The sequence below is a fragment of the Leguminivora glycinivorella genome, chromosome 7, assembly GCF_023078275.1.
Source record: "Leguminivora glycinivorella isolate SPB_JAAS2020 chromosome 7, LegGlyc_1.1, whole genome shotgun sequence".
NCBI classification, from domain to species: Eukaryota; Metazoa; Arthropoda; class Insecta; order Lepidoptera; family Tortricidae; genus Leguminivora; species Leguminivora glycinivorella.
In genome coordinates, this window is record NC_062977.1 from 10,596,630 (window position 1) to 10,620,938 (window position 24,309).

General features: G+C 42.6%; 1 protein-coding gene and 1 long non-coding RNA gene across 2 annotated transcripts in view; one reads left to right on the forward strand and one right to left on the reverse strand.

Annotated features, from left to right (window-relative positions):
* The window catches only part of LOC125228179 (ATP-binding cassette sub-family C member Sur), a 39,310-nt gene that overhangs the window by 4,722 nt on the left and 10,279 nt on the right, over positions 1-24,309 (reverse strand). Inside the window, exons 2-20 of the mRNA XM_048132639.1 lie at positions 22,929-23,074; positions 22,407-22,567; positions 22,050-22,264; positions 18,731-18,964; positions 18,309-18,638; positions 17,850-18,044; positions 17,328-17,628; positions 16,979-17,160; positions 16,558-16,882; positions 16,370-16,475; positions 12,486-12,637; positions 12,134-12,378; positions 6,223-6,444; positions 3,963-4,108; positions 3,649-3,768; positions 3,180-3,253; positions 1,688-1,815; positions 1,029-1,184; positions 368-580 (exon numbers count right to left, since the gene is read on the reverse strand). Coding sequence (XP_047988596.1) covers positions 368-580; positions 1,029-1,184; positions 1,688-1,815; positions 3,180-3,253; positions 3,649-3,768; positions 3,963-4,108; positions 6,223-6,444; positions 12,134-12,378; positions 12,486-12,637; positions 16,370-16,475; positions 16,558-16,882; positions 16,979-17,160; positions 17,328-17,628; positions 17,850-18,044; positions 18,309-18,638; positions 18,731-18,964; positions 22,050-22,264; positions 22,407-22,567; positions 22,929-23,065 — 3,642 coding nt within the window. The 5' untranslated portion in view covers positions 23,066-23,074. The remainder of the gene's footprint in view (positions 1-367; positions 581-1,028; positions 1,185-1,687; positions 1,816-3,179; positions 3,254-3,648; positions 3,769-3,962; positions 4,109-6,222; positions 6,445-12,133; positions 12,379-12,485; positions 12,638-16,369; positions 16,476-16,557; positions 16,883-16,978; positions 17,161-17,327; positions 17,629-17,849; positions 18,045-18,308; positions 18,639-18,730; positions 18,965-22,049; positions 22,265-22,406; positions 22,568-22,928; positions 23,075-24,309) is intronic.
* Positions 484-23,335, forward strand: LOC125228184. Its single transcript, XR_007177264.1, has 5 exons — positions 484-622; positions 1,726-1,832; positions 3,979-4,131; positions 22,413-22,573; positions 23,127-23,335. It is a non-coding gene; the product is annotated as an uncharacterized LOC125228184 (long non-coding RNA).

The following is a 24,309-nucleotide window of genomic DNA, read 5'->3' on the forward strand; positions in this document are numbered from 1 at the left end:
GGGTCAGGTCACCAATTGTAATGAATATTTGTGAGCAGGGCTCGTAAACAAGTGGCCAAACGGTCACGCTCCATGGAAAACGATATGCAGGTCTCCCTCGCTCTTCCGTATGCGAGAAGACACGGAGAATTAGCGAGATGCCAGTTAGGCTACGGGATCAGGTTCAATAATTACCATCGTATCTACATATTTTTCATCAACTCAGTTTTATACAGTCAGCAGCAGAAGTTCCGTAGCGGGCAAGGTGTTCACAATGATCCTAACACGCTCTTATTGTCTTAAAAATGATATCGTGTCAAGTTAATTTTGAACACCTTGCCCGCTACGGAACTTCTGCTGCTGACTGTACATCAGCACTCGACTCTACCTTGTCTATGACCGCGATGTCTGCGCCGAACCGCATGAGCGCAGCGCCGGGCGCCTGCTGCAGCGGCGGCTGGTGCAGCGCGGCGTGCAGCAGCCGCTCGTGCAGCGTCCGCCTCGCGCGGGCGCCTGCCAGCGCGCACGCCGCCTGCGCGCCGCCGGCGCAGCATAAACCCGCGCAGCACACTAGCGCGTAGTTGCGCACTGACTCCCACATCTGGAAATGACAACAGAACATCGGCACACATTTCATTCATCAGTAAGTATTCATCCGTTAAAACGTTAAAACGGTGTTTAATTCTTCTACTCGACTAAAATCTGTTGTGTACGTTTTATTCGTCCGGATTAAATCAATGCAACGTAGACAACTCGTACGGCAGTTTGGTATGTTTTGATCATTCACTGCCTATAAATCGAATACCTACCCTATCGTAAGCTAGCGCGGAGTAAAGTGTTGGATTCCTTAGGTCATTTTGGGTCATCGCGCAATTAGGTAAGCCAAAGCTATTTTATTTGATGTGAAAATTATAATGCGACGTTAAACGACTGACAGCGTTAAACGCCAACTCGAATTTTGAAATACAACACATTACGAAGTTTCACTTCTTCCGCGCGGAGGGACTCCATCACGCACAATTTTTTTTGTTTATTGCGTCTCTGCTTACCTGCTCGTCCGTAAAGGGCGCCAGCGCATTGCCAGCGGCGGTGTAGCCGAGCCAGCAATCGGCAGCCAGCGCGAGGCCCTGCGCCGCCGTCGCCGCCGCCCAGTACGCCGCGCCCCACCAGCCGCACGCGCGGGCGTATGCCCACCATATGGTACACTAAAAACAAAAGAATAATTGGTTAATTGTAAGGTTTTGTTGAGACTTGTTTGTTTATTTCCCTAGCTTCTAATGTCTATTAGACATGCAGACGACACTAAGCTTCAATCCCACAAAATTGACTCAATGCTTCACCTTTGAACGACTGAACATAAACCTAACCATGGCGGGAATAAAGTAGGTAGTGTAGGTACATTGATTGCTGCTAACAGTTGACAGCTAATCATACTAAATGCTATTTCCATTTTTCCATGCTGTGCATTATCACATTATCATCTTATGTTTTATGTAAATATCTAAATATTCGCGTGCATCGATATACCTAAGTTAACATATGAAACATACTCGTAGGTACAGTCGCCATCGAATATATCTGAGCACCCGGAGCGCGCAAAAACATCTGGACACGCCGTATCGCCTCGACAATAGAGGCGTGTTCAGATTGTTCAGATATTTGTGAGCACCTTGACTGCTACGATATATCTGATGGTGACTGTACTTACCTCGCTAACGGTTTCTGGTTCTTCCTCTTTGTTCACAGCAGGCTTGTCGGGCATAGAGAGTGCGACATCGACTCCGTTGGTGCCCGTCGAGAGGCATGACGTTTCAAGAGCCGTCTCATTTGCTGTCCCTGTTCCAAAACAAACAGTAAGTATTATAGGTATATTTAACTATAATAAGTATGTTCCATTAATATGTGTTTGTATTGGGTTGGTAAGAAAGTAATGAGCGAATCATAACCAATATTGTAATTTTTATTTAATTTATTATTTTAATCATTTATCAAAAATATAACGGCCTTCGTTATCTACTACTTGTCTCCATCGTTCTGGTAAAGAATGAATAGCATCGGCGAAGAAGTTCTTAGGTTTAGATTCAAAAAACTCAGCTATGTACTGTCGTAGATGGGCTTGATCATCGAACTTTTTTTCATTCAAGGCATTGCTTAGCGATCTGAACAAGGCGTAATCCGTAGGTGCCAAGTCTGGAGAGTACGGTGGATGAGGTATCACTTTCCAACCTAGCTCCAATAGCTTTAGCCGAGTCACTTTTGCAATGTGTGGGCGAGCATTGTCGCGTAAGAAAAAAACTTTAGCATGCTGTGGACGATTCTGACAGATTTTTTGGTTTAAATTTTCAAGCTGATTACAGTATACTGATGCGGTAACAGTCATTCCACTTGGTAGGAATTCCCAGTGAATAATACCATGAATATCCCACCAAACGGACAGCATAACTTTTTTCGGGTGAGGCTCTGTTTTTGGTGCCTCTATTCCTTTTTCGTTTGGAGCTAGCCACTGACGTTTGCGTGTGTGATTTATATATAAGACCCATTTTCATCTCCAGTGTTCCAACCAGTTGAATGTGCGGCGAAAAGACAGAAGTTGTATGCAGATATCGGCACGGCGGTTTAGTTGATCTCTATCAAGTTCGTGCGGTATCCAAACACTGTATTTGTAGTTTTTTCCCAACTCGTGTAAATGTGTTTCTATGGTGACATGAGAGCAGCCTAACTCGGTAGCAAGAGTACGACTCGTTAGCCTCAGATCTCCTTCAATTAAGGTTTTTAATTTGGCTACATCAATCTTCACCGGTCGACCAGACTTAGGTTGATCTGATAATGAAAAGTCGCCACTACGAAACCGCTGGAACCATCGTTTCGCCGTGGCCTCAGACACAACTTCAGGAGCAACACGCTGACATATATTACGCACTGCTTCGGCGGCTGAATGGCCAGACTGAAATTCATATAGTAAGCAATGCCTTACATGCACTTTTAATTCGTCCATTTTCTTCCTTATATTAGCTCGGCGACAGCTAGTGAATGACTGACGAGAAACTGTGCGACTCGCCCTTTACATACTTTCGACCATAGAAGATTCTAGAACTCTCTCAAAAATTTTATGTGGAATTCAATCGATCGCTCATTACTTTCTTACCAACCCAATATTATAAGGTAAGAAGTAGGTAGCTAGGTAGGTATTATACTAGTACCGTTTGTTTGAGTTTCTTCAGGCGCACTTTCAGAATCGGAGCTTATTAGCCGACGAAGAGTTCTTGGTGTCCATCTGTAACCGAAACATCGACTTGCAACGAAAATACATTAGGTAATGCACCTCTGCGTTACATTACATACCTACGTCGAAGTACATTGTAACGTTAAATTTTGCTTGAATTTTTACGACGCGTATAATAGTATCAAATCCAGTCTAATGAGGACTGTAGAAAATGGCAGTAATGGATTATTGTGATCCTATAGGTATACCGTATACCTATGAGTTTCTTAATGTTACTTAACAAGTTAACAATTCTATGCAGTAACTGTTGACCAGCTCTTTTTACCTGATTTTATGAGTGTTTGCACTCTGACCAGCAGCTTAAACAGTAGGTAGATAGGGCATCGTTTTGTATAGTTGTATGTTAGTTGCGTACGTCTCCGCCTCTTTTCACCATATTAACCGACCTGCCGAGTGTCCGGTGCGCCCGTGGCCTTCTCAGCAGTCGCCGCAGCAGACTGGCCTCTCGACGCAACCCTGCGTTTGATTCGTCCGCGCTCACGGCTCGACGCACATCTCTTCGCCATCTGTACATGCCATTCATTAAGTTCAAGATTTCGGTGCTACAAAAATTGTGATGGTGTTTTCACTATTCAACTCATCAAATATTAGAAATTAATTGAGAGACTAGAGTGGCGTAAGGTGTACCTAAGTGCTGGGTGACAACTAATCCCACGATAGAGGCATGTAATGCGTCTAAGTGGTGAAATATTAATCTTACTTGTAATTATGCACAGAAGGAGGAGGCGAAGAGAACTGCCGCGACAGCGCCGGGCGCTGCCGAATCGTGGCCCGCCGCCAGCTGCCGCCGGCACACGTGGGGACCTCAGCCAGAAGGTGCGCCCCGGCCGCTTCGCTGATACCCACCTGAATCAAACAGAAATCTAAAGGTAAGAAGCAATTTTTTTTATCAAATAGAAATGTTTGTGAGCGATAAAACAACTTTTCACCTCACTAGCTCGGAAAGGACTTTTTTATTCTTTGACAACAGATAGTAAAATCGCATTTTATCCACAAGAGTGCAAAGAATATTTGAAATCCGAACGTGTCATTAGTTACTTTTTTAAATATAATTTCTTGTAAAGGCATGTCCCAGACAGGACAATTTTCTCCCTGTGCTTAAATTGTCTTAACAAATCATGTGATGCGAACGTAAAAATAATTTCATATCGAATTGTATCCGACTAAAAACATAAAATTCAAACAATTTTATAACATGATTTTACCATACAACACTTGAAATCGTACAAGAAATTGTATTTTTGACTCTTCCGTTGTACTTATTCAGAACGCACCTTAAGTAACATTGTAATCTCAAAACGCGTGAAACGGAACGCACCCAAATAGATTTTTCTTCTTGATTCTTAATTTGAAACTTTTGTGGTGTCGGTCGGTGCATCGTGAAAATTGTAATACCTAAACGCAAATTGACTTATTTCCAGTTGTTTTTATTGCGTGTTTCCTCGCTTTAGTGAGGTGAAAAGTTATGTGTTACACACGGGAATCACGGGATGCAAAGTTATTTTACCTCGTGTGTATTGCAACACTCTCTGCGCTCAGGATTCTATTTTTGAACTACTCGCTTCGCTCAGGATTCTATTTTCGAACCATAGAATCCATTCGCTAGCTCGTAGTTCAACCCTAGAATCCATTCGCTAGTTCGTGTTGCAATTCCACACTCGGTTAAATTCAACTTTGCTCCCTTGTATAACAAATAACTATTTTAGTTGAATGGACATTGTCACTGCGGGCTCCGAAGGCGTGAAAAAATTCGAACACATATGAAAGGCCTCTCTGGCTTAGTTGGTCTGAGTGTTTCGTGTACCGGTGTTCCAAATGGAGGCAGGTTCGAGTTCTCTTGGAGGTATGATTTTTTCCAAACAAGAATTGTGTGGGTTCGAAAATGTCGCGCAGCTATAGGTCCATATGTTGACATCTACGCTGAGATGAGGCCATTTCATGGCACTTCATTGGTTTCTGTCTTGTTGTTATTATGTGTATTTTGTCTTGCCTGTGTTCACGAATAAATGTTTATTCTATTGTATTCTATTCTAGTCAGTTTTTCTACGACACCAATGTGTCAGTGTCGTCCTTGAAACGACGAAGGAGAATTTAAAAATTTAAGTTTACGCGGCAGCGGTTAAGTACTTTTATATTGGTTTTTAATTTATTGGATATATGTATGTAACTAGGTTTTTTTTATTATAATTATAAATGGGCTTACTCTTGGCCACAGACTAGCCAAAGGCAAAGACGTGGCCTACATGACTAGCCAAAGGCAAATTTGACGTTATATGAGCCTACGATGCTCGTAATTTAGTGAGAGCTCGCCCAGAAGATGCCTGTTCACTCTTGATTTGAAGGTTGCCGGGTTATATGAGCACTATGAGCAGGTACCTAACATACATTGTATTGCTCGTAATTTAGTTCATATTTGTATTGATCGGACTAAATTATTTGAGAGAGCAATCAAATGTTTCACTGCCCATGATGGTAAATTACCTTGCCGTAAATCGACCCGATTATTATATTTATTTAAATATATTACGTCGGTGACAATGGCAAACGAGGCGATAAATCGCTCTGGACTGTGACCGTGTTGACGTCAAACTGCCCATATGACATTTACGGACAAAACAATCTATTGTTCGATCTGCCCAAACATCTACATATTAGCTAATAAATATGACTCAGTGTAAGATTCAAGGTGCATAGTCTTAGGTATAACGGGGTAGTTATGTATACTGTATGCAGTAGGGAGCCAATTTACTTCTTATATACCTGTCTTAAAGGCGTTTACATTTATACCTACATAAATTAAATTAATTCGAGCTTCAGGAGGACCCGGGGGCTTGTTATGTAGGTACTTTAACAATGTGTCTCGCGTTTCCTTGGTCAAACAGTTAACTCTAAGCCCAGCACGATATAACCGGGTTGCAGTCAAGTCTGCTCTAGTCTACGCGACTTACGTCCAAACTTACCCCCACCGTGGTATCCTCCGACAAGCTCCTGCTAAATCTCGCGCGGCTGAGTGCTCTCACGAGCCTCGTGCGTTCCCGCGCCGTGCCCCCCGGAGGGCCGGCGCCGCCGCGCGCGGCCGCCGCCCGTGCCTCTCCGGCCAGCCGGGCCCAGCGTGATATCGCCGGGTCGTTGTCTGTGGGCCGCCCAAAGCCAGCTACGCGACCGTCTTCCATCACTATAATCTGAAAATACATTTTACTCGTAAACATAAATGTGTTCCCAAAACTACTTATCTACCGTACCGATTCTGAGACAATCACAATAAATTCCAAGTTCAGTAATTTGCCAATGTCACTTTGAACTTGGAACATCGTTCGGCAGTATACCTTATGGTTATTAGTCATCTAAGACATAGAGAGGATACCTATTAAATTTAGTTATGAGTAATACTGATTTTAATATAATAATTTTACCTTCCAATAAAATTGTTATTATTTTGATAGAGACCTGTTTATTATCTCCTGGTGGCGAGTCAGCTGGCGCGCAAGCCTTTGGTAGCCCTATTGGCATAGCATAGAAGAATAAGTGAATCAGTTGTTGAACCGATTTGACAGATGTATCAGTCGAAATAGCCTTCGATCCGCGAATATCTCGGTGCCAGAAACGCCTAAAGAGATTTTCGTGATGACGTTTAGCTTTAGTCAGCGAATAGTTAGAGAAATGACATTATTATACATCGCAGATCAAAACCAAAAAAGATGTAGGCGAGGCTGACTTGAACAAGATACAAAAACCTTAGATACACTATTATTATTAACAGACACGTTATTTTATCAGGTTATAAACCCAATTTCAGACACAGAGTGTGGAAATTAACTGTAAAAGTAGTGTAACTATCTGTACTGTAGCAGGGTAACGTAATTGATACTGCTTTTGTCAACCCTTCGTAAAAATTATCTAAATCAATATTAGCTTTGATATGACTATTTAAAGTCCAACGTCTTACGTCCATATCAAACACAGAAAAAGGTCATCACTCATGCGCCCAAGGGCTATTTGTTACAATACTGGTATTTTCGATCAGACTATTTCGCGTCAAGCGAGCGCGGTTGCAAGCGAGACTCCTGAACTCTGAGCTCTTTTTAGTGAGGGCATTTGAGGATACCGATCGCTCGGTAAAACTAGCCTAGAAGATGAAAAGTACGAGCGCTGTCGATTGCTACTACACTGGACGGAGGTATCAGTCGATTTCTTCAAGTCAGTCATTGACTCTTAGGGTAATCCATTACCTAATCCAAAACCCGATGCGTCGGATTTCTACTTCGTGCAATGAAGGTCGACAGAGTAGACTGAGAGGTGGAGACGTCCGTGTCGCATCGCTAGTGGTTGCTGAACACGTCGTGGTAGCAGGTCAAGGGGTGAATTAAAACACCGCCACACATGCGCGCTTTAAGAGCGTAGGCGGAGCGCAATAATGGCGGTGCACCGCACAAACGCTGGCGTTGCGCCCAGTGGGCGCTAGCGGGAACTAACGAGCGCTGATTGCGAGCGCAACGCGCGCGGGACGCGAGCGGAATGCACGCGCATTCAGCGCGCTGATAGCGTAGCGTTAGCGCTATGTGTGGCGGAGGCTTAATACGTACCGTTGTACGACGTAATGCAGGGCTCTCGCAGACGAAGAGGTACGATGACGGGCGAAGCAGAAGAAGGCGAGGTCACCGAAGGTCACTTACTTGGCTCCCAGGGGTGCATACTGACCTCGTACGACAGTCTGTTGGAGTCAGCAGTTACTGTCGTAGTTACTCGTAACAGAAGAGATGTAATCCTGCCATCGTACAGCATAACATAACATACAACCGAACTGTGCATAGCATATAGTGCTATGCGAACCTTAATCCGGCTGCATGTCACTTCAGTCGCTAGCGCCACCGCCTGTTGAAGATTATTTTCCATCGGAAGAGCTTTACTTCGTACAATGTTCCGATTATTGAAGGTCTTATCGGGCTGCAGATGCAAGCAAAACAGGGGCGATTGGCCTACAGCTATCGGCAGCTGTACGAGGTAATGCTGGAAACTGCAGCGGTGCAACCTTCCTCTGTAGACTACGAAAGTTGTGAAATTGATGAAATCAGGTTCAACGATCGAATCAAGCACTATATTAATTCAGTATAGTCGAGCCAGATGATAACTACTGAAGTCCTCCTGAGTTCCTGGCCCCTTTCGCTTTGAGCTGGAATCTCAAGTTCACTAAGGCGAAGCGGGTTTATTTTTCCCAATTTGTTTATTAGAGGCTCGGCGAATAAGTTAATCTCTCGAATGGACAGTGGGCGCCACAAGCCTCCGGGAAATCGTCGTGTACTTGGAACCCCCGCGGCCAGATTACCGATCGGTTTTGGTGTCCACCCGGTAAACAGACGCACGCTCAGGATGCAGGACGCTGGCTCGAATTCAGATCTGGACATTCTGAAAGAGATTTTTTTTTTAATTCCGCAAACCTTTACGATGTTTTTGACCTACACAATGAGCGATGTACAGGAATCACAGGGTCGTCTCGCGAGGCGCCTCTCCGATTAGATAGCTCGCGAACATCGTCAGGACACCCTCGCAGCAGTGCGGCTCCTCGTCCGGTTATTGACGTCTTACCTCGTTCAACTATGGGTGTCCAAACCGGCGTTAGGACGTAGCATCTTTAGAATTTATCTGTTCTCACTTCGGCGACGGAGGAGTCCTTGGTCAAAATAGAGTGTAAATACTGTCGTACTTCACGGGAACTGGAAAGAGAAGAGTGGATACCATAGTGTACGGGATGTCAGCTGATAGCGGCGCCCGGCGTCACATTGGAGGGTAGTATCAGCCTGGTCAGCAGCGATACCGTAGCAGACGGAGCCTGGATAGTCGTGGTCGTAGCACCATTGTAGGGGAAGACAGTGTTCGCGGTGAGCGTGACATCTTAGGCGCGACGGGCGTTATCAGCGTGGCGGCTAGCAGCACCAAGGGCCCACATCAGCAATCTTACCAGCTTGTCACTGCAGCAGACGCTGTTATGTTCGGCGGTGAGATTGAGACGGCCGTCGTCAGCTCGAAAGGCGTCTCGATGCCCTGTCGCGTCACGCAGTATCGTGCTCAGTGGCCCTCTCGAGGTCGCCGCCGTCAGCGCGGGAGGCACCGGCGCCAGCGTGGCAGTCAGCTACATCGGTGAACAGCATCAACAGAGTTCGCGGCGTCGTCACGGCAAACGCGGCAGGAAAATTAGCGACGCCTTCGCGGCAGCCGCAGTATTGCGCTCGGTGGCGCGATGAAGGTCGCCGCGTCTGCAATCTTACCTCGTGCGATCGAGGCGACATCAAGGCGCCAGCATCAGCGTGTCGGCCGTCGACACCGGTGGAAAACTTCAAGTAGCTTGCGGCGTTGTCACGGCAGACGCAGCAGAAGGATTGCGACGCCTGTGCAGCGGTTAACAGTATTACGCTCCGCATCACCACTGAAGCGCCAGCATAAGCGTGGCGCCCAGCAATACTGGTGGACAGCTTCAGCAGGATCGCGGCGTTGTCATGGCAGATGAGCTCGCTGCATCACCATCGAGGCGCCAGCATAAGCGTGGCGGCCAGCGATACTGGTGGACAGTCAGCAGGATCGCGGCGTTGTCACGGCAGACGAACGCTCTGCATCACCATCGAGGCGCCAGCATAAGCGTGGCGGCCAGCGATACTGGTGGACAGCTACAGCAGGTGGACAGTCAGCAGGATCGCGGCGTTGTCACGGCAGACGAACGCTCTGCATCACCATCGAGGCGCCAGCATAAGCGTGGCGGCCAGCGATATTGGTGGACAGCTTCAGCAGGATCGCGGCGTTGTCAAGGCAGACGCACGCTCTGCATCACCATCGAGGCGCCAGCATAAGCGTGGCGGCCAGCGATACTGGTGGACAGCTTCAGCAGGATCGCGGCGTTGTCACGGCAGACGAACGCTCTGCATCACCATCGAGGCGCCAGCATAAGCGTGGCGGCCAGCGATATTGGTGGACAGCTTCAGCAGGCTCGCGGCGTTGTCAAGGCAGACGCACGCTCTGCATCACCATCGAGGCGCCAGCATAAGCGTGGCGGCCAGCGATACTGGTGGACAGCTTCAGCAGGATCGCGGCGTTGTCACGGCAGACGAACGCTCTGCATCACCATCGAGGCGCCAGCATAAGCGTGGCGGCCAGCGATACTGGTGGACAGCTTCAGCAGGATCGCGGCGTTGTCACGGCAGATGAGCGCGCTGCATCACCATCGAGGCGCCAGCATAAGCGTGGCGGCCAGCGATATTGGTGGACAGCTTCAGCAGGCTCGCGGCGTTGTGGCGGGGGCAGAAGGTGGCCGCGCTGGTAGCCTGCGTATTGACGACTGATCACTAACGGCGCGGCGCTCGCGTCGGGGCAGCAGCAGACATACTTACAGCGTCGCACGCGGCGCCTATGCGGCGGCCACAACGTTGTTCGGCGGCACCGCAGAGATGGCCATCGTTAACGAGGAGGCAACTTCTACGCAACCTCGGCGGCGCCGACGCGGCGGACAACACTGCCGCGGTCAGCGGCGCTATCGCAGCGCTACAGTAAGTTTCGGCGCCGACACGTGGCTTGGGGCCTCCGCACCGAATCGGAAACCGAACATGTTCTTTCTAAAATAATATGATATATCTGCTCACCCATTCGTCGGAGAAATTCAAACCTCCTCGGAGCGCGGTATTCCTCCACCGCGCCCTCCGCCGCCGCCGCCGCCGCAGCCCGCAGGTCGCGCAGCCCGCGGTCGCGAAGCACGTAGTCCCCGGAGCACGTGGTCCCAGGCGGAGCAACTTACCTACGTTACCGCTTATATTCTAGCGCGAAACTTTTAATACGCGGATAACACTTCCTACTTTAGTCTCGGAAATGCGAATAGTTTAAAAAGAAAACTGATTAACGGTAACGATTTTTGCAGCATGGAACTTTCTTACAAAAAAGTGGGTAGAATCATAAAGCACTCTAATAACACAATGGCGTCATAAGTAGTAAAACAATGACCCAAAAATCTTTTTCTTTATAAACTCATATCCAATGAGAAATACATAATATGCTAAAATCATAGTCGTATTGTAACGTGTTCATGCTTTCGCGTTAAGTATTGTTATAGCAATTCTCATTTTGTAAAATGTGCGTTCATTTCGAGTTCGTGCTTCGACCTCGTACCAACAGGACAATAACCGACACGATAGGTATTATAGGGCGGACGGAGTCGAGTAACACGAGGCATATTTAGGTAGGTAGGTATACTTATGCATCTACAACAAAATTGTACCCTGTTGAACATTTGCATGCATTTTCGAATACTATGACAATATTGATGCCATGTAACATGGTACCTTGTAGCAAATATTAACCTAAAACTCGTACATATTCTTGCAAATAGGATGAAGTTTCTATTTTTTTATTATTGTATCTGAAATGCGCATCTATTAACTACTTTCCTGTGAGGATACAGCGCGTAAATTTATCGCAACCATTACTCAACTAACAGGCTTACCACTAGCAATGGACATATATAAATAAAACGCAAGTAGATAAATAATTTCTGCAATCTTAAGAGGCTAAGCTACCATTAAATCCGGATTCTAAGGCACTGGTCCCACCGCGAGCTAGTAAGCTATGAGCTATCGGCTATAAAAACGAACAAAAGATAGTCGCTCCCGTGCAAATAAAAGAGACACGGCGATGTTTATAGTTACTCGCCCAGCGGTGAGCTATCAAAATCGCCGTGTCTCTTTTATTTGCACGGGAGTGCTTATCTTTTGTTCGTTTTTATAGCCAATAATAGCTCATAGCTTACTAGCTCGCGATGGGACCAGTGCCTTAGGGATGCCTGCTTGGATTTAATACTCACTCGATTATTTCCTTATTAAGTTTTACACGACTTACCAGATCAGCATAATGTAATAGCTCGAGCCGGTTAGTAGCCAACAGTACAGTGGCCCCTCCTCTCGCAGCGGGCACGAGGGCCCGTGCAACTAAGTGCCTCGCCAACGTTGCATCCAGCGCTCCCAGTGGTTCATCCAGCGCCAGGAGTCTGGCCCCGGAGTAGAGAGCACGAGCCACGCTCACGCGTACGCGTTGTCCCCCGGATAGAAGCGAACCTTGGCTGCCGAGTTGAGTAGCGTCACCTTCTGGAGTTTACATTTTGACCATTAATAATTTCTCAAAGTTGTTGACGATAGATTGAACGCAGTCAAGTAGCTTAAGTTGCGAAAGCGCAACAATCGAGTTTTCGTACCAGGCAGCAGTTGTAAATCCGGTACCAGTCCCGTGGCGCGCAGGATACGGGAGTACTTGCTGTGGCACCACGCGCTGTCCATCACGATGTTGTTCCGCACAGACCCCTCGAGCAGCCACGGCGGCTGCCCAGCAAACCACGTTGAGCAATTTCTAAAATACATAACACTATATATAACTGTCGTAATTTCACGGTTATTAAACATATACAACAGCTATAATTTTCCGCTAATTATAAGCGCATCGACGTAAGTAAACGTTTATTTATATATAGTTTGGCTATTTACTTATATGTAGGTAATGTAGGTATCTACTAGGTAGGTAATATAAGTAAATAGCCAATATATTCATCCAACAAATATTGGTGCATACCTTATTTACTTATTTACTTCACTACAATAGCGCATCCTAATTTTGCTGTTAAGTTGTTTAGTTGTATCACATCTACCTAAGGTCAGTGCGGGCAAGACCGGCATAGTTTATTTGAAATAAAGTTTGAGTGGATAAAACTCTATAATTAATTTAGTCTGGCGTAATGCGCTTGGTCCTATGGGATAGCAAATATTATATTTTACAAAGCATATATAATATTTTGGCGAAATAAGGTAATTTTAAGTGATAAAAATCACATTTTTTAAGGCTCGGCGGGTTGACCTTCGCCCCGCGGACAGCTCGGAAAGACCGTCTAGTGCTTGTTGTCGCGTAATTTCATATGAGACTAGGTTCCAAAACCATGATCATTGTTATTTTACATATTAACAGGGCATAATGTGCTAGATAATTAATAAAATAACATTGAAATTTTAAACATCTAAGCATTTTTCCATTTATAAGGCAAGACCGGCATATGCCCCGTAGATGGGGTTCATAACCTTTTATTTTCAGGTCCAATTTAGTCACGATATGCAGGCTCATATAAATCCAACTACTTATTTGTTTTTGAAACTTTGTTATTAAGTAAAGGCAATAGGATATTAGGTACGTGAATTAGTTTGGTAACATTTCTTAGCAATGTCTGGGTTTTGCTATAGACACTATCAGAGTTGGGCAAAAAGTAATCGACTAACGATTAACGATTAAAATAAGACGATTAATTCGTTTAAATCGATTGAAAAGGACGATTAATAAATTGTAATCGAAGATCATCGATTAACGTTAATCGCGAATAAATTAATCGTCGACTAATTTTGACGCCTTTTTTTAAACGATTAATTAGTCGGATAAAAGTTAATCTATTAATACCTAACTCTGATCCAGGCATGGCCTTAATATTTCATATACGGGGTGTGAATCTAATACAGGCGATTAAACTCTTATGTTGACCGTTTCAACCGTTTCAAGTTGCTACGGGGCCTACGGGTACCCGACCGAAAGTTGAGCTGAACGGTTATTAAGAGGTGTCGTGCTTAGACGGCGGCGACCACGCGGTAGCGATACATCTCGAGGTCTCTCCTCACTCTTACTACCAAGAATTTCAATAACGATAGTGCTACCTCTGTCACTCTTTACTGTATGCGCGAAGTGCATACACGAGTTTTGCTACTATCATTAATGACCAATTGGAAATCTGACATTGCTGACTGTTCATACGGTCCCTGTTGGGTAATGCTGATTATAAAAATAATGACCAACTTGAAACCCTACTCTTGTTTGAAATATTTGTCGCCGCATTTTGCACAATCTACATATACTTAAACAAAAATAATAAAAAACGAGTAGAACTTTTATGATAATTCTACCAACTTAAATATGATGATGAATAATGCAGTGAGGCTTACTACTGTTCACCTCTTATCATTCTTCACAACCATGTCACATATATATATTTTATTTTTACTTAATACTTTCGAATGATCTAAGTAACACCATACGAATCATTACCAAAACTGTATTTCGAAGTTAAATCAAAAACGGCACAAATACCATAAGCCAAAAACGTCCTTATATATATTGATATCGTTTACACTCGACTTATTTCCAATAAAGCCTAAAAAATGTTGGCAACTCCTTGTTTATCATATGCCGGTCTTGCCTTTCTCTTTTATGCCGGACTTTCTGAGTAGGCACAATTTCTAGGTTACATATTTCAGAACATAAAACTAGAAATTGAGCGCGTTTTGAGTAAATTAATAGTACTAGTCAGAAAGGACGGTTATTAAATTACTACGTTACATATACAATATACAAATATTCCGACTGCTTCTATTTTATTTTAATTTTTTGCGGAACCATGTTCAACTCGATGTTCGAGTTCGAAACACAAATCAAGATTATTGTTAACTAGTGTTCGTCCTAGGGATATGTACTGAAGACCAATGGCTTGAGGATGAAAAACTGCTATATCTTCGGAGGTGTGAGAGGCGTAGATATATAAACACAAAAGTTATAGTCAATAGACGGTCTTTCCGGGTAGACGGTCTTCCCCACACTGACCTTAATTCATATATATAAAAAAATTAAACCAACGTGGCTAGTGATATAAGCCTATTGGTACCCCTTATTAAAAATACATCCCGGCGATCTGACCTTCACAGAATTTTATTGATCCCACCAGTGTACTTACTCGCCACATTCGATTGTTTGTATATGGATGGATATAATTGTAAGGAAGGCTGTAATTAATTTATTGGGTTGGTAAGAAAGTAATGAGCGATCGATTGAATTCCACATAAATTTTTTGAGAGAGTTCTAGAATCTTCTATGGTCGAAAGTATATAAAGGGCGAGTCGCACAGTTTCTCGTCAGTCATTCACTAGCTGTCGCCGAGCTAATATAAGGAAGAAAATGGACGAATTAAAAGTGCATGTAAGGCATTGCTTACTATATGAATTTCAGTCTGGCCATTCAGCCGCCGAAGCAGTGCGTAATATATGTCAGCGTGTTGCTCCTGAAGTTATGTCTGAGGCCACGGCGAAACGATGGTTCCAGCGGTTTCGTAGTGGCGACTTTTCATTATCAGATCAACCTAAGTCTGGTCGACCGGTGAAGATTGATGTAGCCAAATTAAAACCTTAATTGAAGGAGATCCGAGGCTAACGAGTCGTACTCTTGCTACCGAGTTAGGCTGCTCTCATGTCACCATAGAAACACATTTACACGAGTTGGGAAAAAACTACAAATACAGTGTTTGGATACCGCACGAACTTCATAGACATCAACTAAACCGCCGTGCCGATATCTGCATACAACTTCTGTCTTTTCGCCGCACATTCAACTGGTTGGACCATCTTATCACTGGATATGAAAAATGGGTCTTATATATAAATCACACACGCAAACGTCAGTGGCTAGCTCCAAACGAAAAAGGAATAGAGGCACCAAAAACAGAGCCTCACCCGAAAAAAGTTATGCTGTCCGTTTGGTGGGATATTCATGGTATTATTCACTGGGAACTCCTACCAATGGAATGACTGTTACCGCATCAGTATACTGTAATCAGCTTGAAAATTTAAACCAAAAAATCTGTCAGAATCGTCCACAGCATGCTAAAGTTTTTTCTTACACGACAATGCTCGCCCACACATTGCAAAAGTGACTCGGCTAAAGCTATTGGAGCTAGGTTGGAAAGTGATACCTCATCCACCGTACTCTCCAGACTTGGCACCTACGGATTACGCATTGTTCAGATCGCTAAGCAATGCCTGAAAAAAAGTTCGATGATCAAGCCCATCTACGACAGTACATAGCTGAGTTTTTTGAATCTAAACCTAAGAACTTCTTCGCCGATGCTATTCATTCTTTACCAGAACGATGGAGACAAGTAGTAGATAACGAAGGCCGTTATATTTTTGATAAATGATTAAAATAATAAATTAAATAAAAATTACAATATTGGTTATGATTCGCTCATTACTTTCTTACCAACCCAATACATTCAACATTTACCCGCTGCGACAGACTTCACCTCGATCAAAGTACATCTCTCCTAGAATACATGAGAGAAAAGAGGTTTTTCCCGATCCACTGGCGCCAACCACCATTATAAGTTTCCCTGTAAAGATAAATGTAATATGTATAATTATTAAGTAAGCAGGAATATACATATAGGTACGCAAAGTAAAAAATTGTTTTACCAGTCGGAATGTCTAAATAATCAACTTCTAAGACAATATCATTCTTTGGTCCCCAGCTAAATCCTGCACTTCTAAATCTTATTAGGATTTCTTGTTTATCTTCTGCAACATTAAACATGTCCTCGTCTGAAAACTGGTCGCTACTCAAGTCATCCGCTTCGTCTTTAGCAGGGTTTTCAGATAAACTGTCATCTGGCTTGATGTCTACAAAAGCGTCGTTAAATGTATCCGTCGATTTCCTTTGACAAAATGCTTCATTATCATCTTCTCTGGTGTTCTTTGATTCGGGAAGATCTAAATATCGTTTTATCCTGTTCGTGCTGACCTAAAACCGTTATCAACACTTTTATTAACTGGTAGTGCGAGTGCATCAAAAGTGGCAACAATAGATTGATATGAGAAAACATTGATGTCGTCTTACCATCGCCTGAATCACCATGAGCACGGTCACCGGTAAGATGAGTAGCGGAACGGACAACTGATTGAAAAGCGCTAGGCCAGTGAATATGTTCACTGCTGTAAATGTGTTACTGTCATCTAAATAATAGTATACTGTGAAGGTTATCATTGTTACCAATATCGTAGAAACTTGAGTAGTAAATGCTGAAATCAAAACAAGATTTGTTGTAGTCTGTGTAGATAATACTTATACATAGTTACCAACTTGTCTCAAGAAGTCTGATCAGAGTGGCAAAACCATATATGTTTTACTCAGTAGAATTTAGCAATAGCATATAGAAGTTTCTTAAAAGGCACAGATTTATACGTACTTAGAGAGCTCCAGTAAATTGATTCCTTGTTTAGAAATTTCAGTTCCAGTTCTCTTAGGTTTAGAATTTTCTCGTTAAAGAGATCTTCCCATACGTAAAGTTTGATCACATGCATTCCTTGCAATATCTCTGTCAATTTGGACATTCTGTGGTCAGTACATCTCCCAATTTCTTTGGAATTGTCATATATTTTCTTCCCTAAGTAGAATTGCAAAGGAGTGATAAACAAAATACTAGCTGCTGAACCAATTATAGCACTTACTCCCAATTTAGTGTATAGTAAATATAAAATAACAGCTACCTGAAATGTTTAGGAATGTCGAAATTATACAAATACGAGTACACAATAAATTTGATAGAACATTTATAAAAATTGCAACGTAGGTTACTTATACCGCTCTTGTTCACGGTATAAGCGATTATAAATATTTAGTCACTAGCATTCGACTAAGTTGGTTTTTTTCTTTTTGCCAGAAATATTGTTGCTACGACTATTATACCTAACTTGTCAAATCAAAATACCTTTAGCGGTATAGCCCAAGTATAATGGCAGATCCAGACACAGGACATGACGTTGTAAGTGTCCTGTGAGACCAGGTTGGTGAGGTACCCGGCCTGCGTGTTGGGCTCGGGCGGCGCCAGCAGCGGGGCCTCCTCACCCGCCCCGTCGGGCGACGACCACGGCGCCAGACGCATGCACTTGTCGTACACCATGCCCTGTTACCGTCAAAATAATCTAAAACACGCACTTGATTTCAATTCGGAACCCAAAAAATAAAAAAAATAAAAGTACCAAGACGAGATTGGAAAGATATAAAACGAGTATCATTAATATATTTGCGTAACATTACTGTTTTGATGATGTTATGTAATTTACCATAATCAGTATGGTATACCCACGCATAATGTCAGGTCAGGCTGAAGAGCTGTCATTACAGCCCCTAACTTTATTTTTGCAATCATGAATGATATGATACATACTTGTAAAGCCGTCTTTAACCGGGTCCCTTCCACTGTCACTAAATGCGTCGAGTTTTGAGATAGGAAGCCTTGGCTTATCAGCGCCAACGTCACTATAAGGAGCATTATATATCCATTACTCAAAAATTCTTCCACGGTCACCGGAGCGTCTAAATTGTATTCTAGTCTCGCATCTTGTATGTACTTAATGACCACGGCCAGTCCCAAAGGCGGCACTACGCTTATTAAATCGCTAAACAATTTAAGAACTCCGGCTATATAAAAGTTTGGCCACACCATACGAATGTAGCACGTCCATATACTAGAAGGGGCGCTGTCCATTTTAGGTTTCTGAAACAAAAAAGCCTTTAGCCTGTAGTAAAATCTTGACAGCATTTAAATTGCTTAATATTGTAACGTATAATGCTAAGTTAATAGCTAACCTTATTACTGTCATGAATCTTCTTAAGCTTATCATAATGTCTGACTGATTTTTCGTCCTCCGGGAGTTCACCTAAATCCTCTTGCTCCAAAGGTGATTCATATCCTTTGTACAGTAGTGAATTGAGCCAATAAAATGATATTTTCGAATAAAAGTGGCTCTCATTATGCAAATAACTTATGTCACTTAAAATAGCTGACGACAATTTTGGAGTATTCTGAAATCGTTTAGTAACCTGAAATAAACAAAAGAGATTAGAATTTTTCTGAAAAACAAGCACTCCGCTGAATGTCTTTAACTCCAATCGTACAATATGCTGGATTTCGTACAATAACGCATTTTTCTGAATTAAAATGTCTGTTTATTCTGAATATGACATATTTACTTTGGTAAACTGCAGTTGGAATCAAACATGCATATTGGAGCTGCCAATATGTTTACAAATAATTTTGAACATCAAGATCACGGTTCGTGTATTATACCTAAATTTCAGCATCCGTCAAGATCCTTTACGATAGCGTTTGAAGACAGAGACAAGAGTAAAGCAGTATTTGTAATATGCACCAATAAGACGAGAGCTAATAATGGATGTATGTTTAAAAGATTTGCTAGCAAAGATGCTGGCGCCAATCGAGTGTGTCGCAGACGGCGGCGGCTGTCTGGCGGGGCCCGTTAGACTCTCGGAGCTTTCACACTACGATACTAACTATGATTGTAGCAAAATATCGCGTGAATCATATGCCTCTTAGTTGATTGAGTCCGGCACTTGTGAAAAGTTAATTTTTTTAACGTTGCAATTACATTTATAGCTCGCATCGTTTAACTATCATCGTCATGTTAAATACCTAACCGATGATTTATGAATGTAATAAATAAGCAATATTATGATTATTATTATGTTGATTGTGGCCAGTAATTTATAAATATTTAAGCTTTATTTTCTAGTTCAATTTTGAACTAGCGGAAACGTTCGCTAACTATACTTCAAGTTTTTTTATTATATTAAAAAAAAAAAATCGCTCGCGGGGTTCGAGTCCCGCAGGAAGTGTAAATTTTTCCATGCTTTATTTTCTGTCAGTCATTAACCCTAGCTAATAATAAAAAATCTATCTAGGTTTGTTTCATCATGCAAAAAGTTAATTAAGCGCGTCAACTACGAGCTTAGCGTGCCCCGGGCACTATCCTAACTAGATAGTCTAAGATAAGCGACGTAATTCCACTTAATGGGATGAGTGTCCCTGTACGTGGCAGGAATTATTAAGTAAGTGCACATTGCATAGCCTGCTCTTAGGACTTAGCCTGGCTAATCGCCCTAGGACGCTGACTTGACTAGGATACCGTTAAGCGTAGGTGAAACTAATCAATTGCATTAACCGTTTTGTGGCTTTCCTGAGACCAATAATGAAGTCTAGTGCCGCTACCATAAATACCGGTTAATAAACAAATTGCACCTCTCGCAAACTGTTAAACTTAGTGCGTTTTCACACTATCCGATCCGATATCGGATGTCGGAAGGATTTCAATAGTAAAAATCAAAGATGGCGGCTTAAATGTATGAGATATCGGTCCTACATCCGATATCGGATCGGATAATGTGAAAACGCACTTAGGTACATATTATATTTCCTTTCCCCCAACATATTAAATAGCTTGTACGTGGGTTTCTATGTGATATATATGTTGTATAATAAATCGACTTTCTCTACTTTCTTAGTTATTTGGATTGATTCGTACATGGAAACGTCGTAAATACCTAGTTAATGCAAAATATATTTTGTTGAGTCCAATTTTTGTACAGACTACCTTTAATTAGGTAGCTTATAGGCCTAATTATCTATTCACTGTAGACAATAATAGTTATTTGTTATACAAGAGGGCAAAGTTGTATTTTAACGCCGAGTGTAGAATTGAAAAACGAGCAAGTGAAAGGATTCTATAGTTGAACCACGAGCAAAGCGAGTGGTTCGAGAATAGAATCCTGAACTTGCCAGTTTTTTAACACACGAGAAGTAAAATACATTTGCACCCGAGTGTAACATAAAACTTTTCCCCTCACTGTAGCGAGGAAACTACAACGCAAAAAATGCGTTTATCACTGCTTCCAGTAGTTCCACAGGTGGTAAATCATCTTTATTACTAGATTCACCTACTTACAACTCGAGAGGACTGTAAAGGGATTTCATATTATTTTTTACCTTATTTATTACAATCGTAACCTTTTTTATTGGGTTTACCATAATTAATGGAGTTTTTTATTAAAAATAATTTAGTTTTAGGTTTCCTACGTCCAGTAATTGGCCGCGATTTGAAAATGTGCACTAAAATGTTATATGTGTTGAAGGAACCTTATTAATGACATGTTTCGATTCGACGTTTTTTATGTCTCTGTAATTAAAACTCGGAAGAGACTGAGCATAATTTCCCGATGTCAATCTTGAGCGAGCAGGCATGAAGCGTAACGTAGTGTATGTACTTGTAGTGTTTGTTTTAATCACAGCCTTCATCGGACGCAATGTCAGACCGTATTAAGAAACTGTTAATGTTCAAATAATTGAATAAATTTCTATGGGGATTCCGTCCGCCCTTATCATTTACATTTTCTCGATATAAATTTTATACGTGTGTAAATTAAAATTAACTAATTATCAATTATTGTAGAGATTGTTACGAGTATTATTTAGTACTTTCTCACTGATTGCCCATTTTTAGTTTCTCCACTTAGAATATCCAATTTCTTATTCCACTTCTATATGGATGCGGAGTTTTCAATTAATCATTAAAACAGTATTAAATGTCCAATATTTTTAGCATGCTTAAAGTAGTTTTCCCTACTATAATTATGAGTATATCAATAAAACGCCTATAAAATGATATACACGCGAGAGTAACAAGTGGCAGGCAAATGTACTTTTCATGTGCAAATTAATTGTGGTAGGGTGTTTTTAGGTCAATGGCGGTGGGCCCCGCTGTACATATGTGTGCCGTTTGAAAAGCCGCACAGACATTCCTCTGCGCTACAGCTAAAATGATATGCCAACACGCATTATAATTCTCATCAAGCTATTATAATGCCGTTCCACTTTCCGTTTACATATATCGCATACCTGTTAATAGCTCTGAGAATTTTAAAAGCGGGGTAATTCGTTTAGGAAGTAGATGGATATTTAATTATATTATTACGTTTGAATATATTTGAGAAAACTTTTAGGAACGAAAGCGCGCGGGTCATCGAAAGTCCGAGCTCCAATTTTCTAATTCCAATTGGCTTTAAATAGTAGTAATAGACGCAAAGCTAAAAACACTCTAACACGTAAATATACCTCGTCATAAAAACAAACGCAGTCAACTCCAGCCATTATAACCGCCATGAGCAAGGTGACTGCTTGGATATAGATTTCTATTTGGTTTGGCGCGAGGCCCGTCTCGACTTGTTGCCATATGACGGCTGAAGTGGAGACTGCCGTCAGGAGCCAGTATATGGCGAGGTAGAGGAGAGAGGCCGCCGATCGCCGGGTCCAGAGCGCCACGTGTAGTGCTGTGGCGGAATGAAAGAATGCGTATCAATAATAACATACCTACTCGTAACTCGTAATGTGCTCGTAACATGCATTGTTCCTTTTTTGTGTGATATGTCAAAGAAAACTAAATACTTGAGTATTGATATGGCAACTATATACCTGCAGCGGACAGCCAACCTAGAGGAGCGAGGAGGGCAGCAGTAAGTGGCACCACGAGACCCGGCCTCAGCCCAGCGGCCGCTGCACCGAGGACCATTGCGACACCCAGCACCAAACTCGCTGCGCCTCGCACGTTCTGACCTCGCCATCGTTTATGGGTCCTGTGGGTAAGTCAAGTTTCATGTTTGCTGGTTGACAAAGGACAAGACCAGAGTGATGCTACATAGGCGATAGCTCCTAGTTTGTCATCGAGTAAGACGAAATAGTGTCTACAACTACATGGTGTAATCACGGATCGGACCTAAAGTGTTTGACTCTTTACTTATGTGTTTGTTTATTTCAATAGCGTATGTTTGCCAACAAATTTCCACAGTTTGGCGAAAAAATTTGTGTACTTACCACTTAAGTTTTCTTTTGTTATAAATAAATAAAAAAAAAATGTAGGTGTCCTAGCGGCGGAACAAAGTTACTCGTGATTCTCCTGAATCGATCCAAGCTTGTAGTACCTATTTAAAGGCTAACCTGTGTTGTGACGGCTTCGCGCAGCAGCATATGAGCGCAGCGGAGATGGTCGCGCAGTAGAGGTGCAGCGCGTGCAGCGCAGCGGAGAGAGCGCGCGCGGCGCACGCGCCGTCGCCGCGCTCGCACACTGCTTCCATGCCGCCAGCCTACAGGCAAAAGTACATTTCAAGTATTTCAACCAACTTTTTTGGTTTTCAGACTGCGAAAGAATCCTGCCTAAGAAATTGGTACTGATAGCTATGAATGAAGGGTGTTAAGTACTCGACATACGCACGGGAGGAAACGCGCGGGCGGCGAGCAGCGCGCGGCACACACACTCACCTTTACCTACCTCACCGGCAACGGACGAATACCGAATTAATGTCATAACTGTTTGGCCGGGATTTAAAGTTGTAATTAAGGCGGAATAAATCAACCTATTTTGGTACAGTCCGCGGTATTATTTATAAGTCTTAGTAGGACCCTAACAAAGGGCATAAGTAATATAATATTTACTTACAATCTGCGGAGCACTTAGTATCTCGAGAAATATGTGGTTAAGGTACTGTGTACAGGTACATAGGTATTAGGTTTTTATACTTATGTACCTGTACCAAACATTGAGTTTTTCTTAGACCATGCTACGGAGACGATTTGTCTTTGAAAATTCGGTAGTCAATATAAAACTTAATTTCCTAATAATCTTTCGCTATCTTCTAGTATGAATACTGAATTGTAACATTGTGACAAAGAGCACTCTGTCCATTGTAACGACAACGACGATGTCCCGTGTGATAGGACTAGGTAATTGAACTCGAAACTACCTGTAAGAAACATAACAATTAAGTGAAGCATGTGGCGGTTCTTAATCGCTTTATTATTATGATATGTTTTCTTTATTTATCCTGAAATTAAGTTTGATTAATACCCACTCCAGCTGGTGACTGCTTTGAAATGTAGGTATTAGATATAATTATATTTTTCATCACATTTGCTGTTTCAAGGTCTCATTGCGTCTACGTCTACTGAAGAATAATGTACCATTTTGTTCCCAAGGGAGTAATGGATTTAATTTTAAAAATTTATACAATCCGTACAATATACTTCAGGCAAAGGATGTTTCAGGAGGTAAGGATTTTGAAAACTCGTGTCTATAACTCTCTCCAGCCTGCATCTGTCGCGAGTTATTGACACTTGTTGTCAAAATCCCCCTTACCTCCCTTGTTGCACAACTATTCTTGGTGGAGTTATTTTTATGACTGCCGTACAAGCGGCTTTGGCTAACCTTGGCTAAAGCATAAAATATATCGAAGACTTCCATTGTACCCATTTATTATAACAAATTGAAAGACCGCTGCAGTTATCATAAAGACAAACGCCCATATTAGTCAAGCTTCTTCCT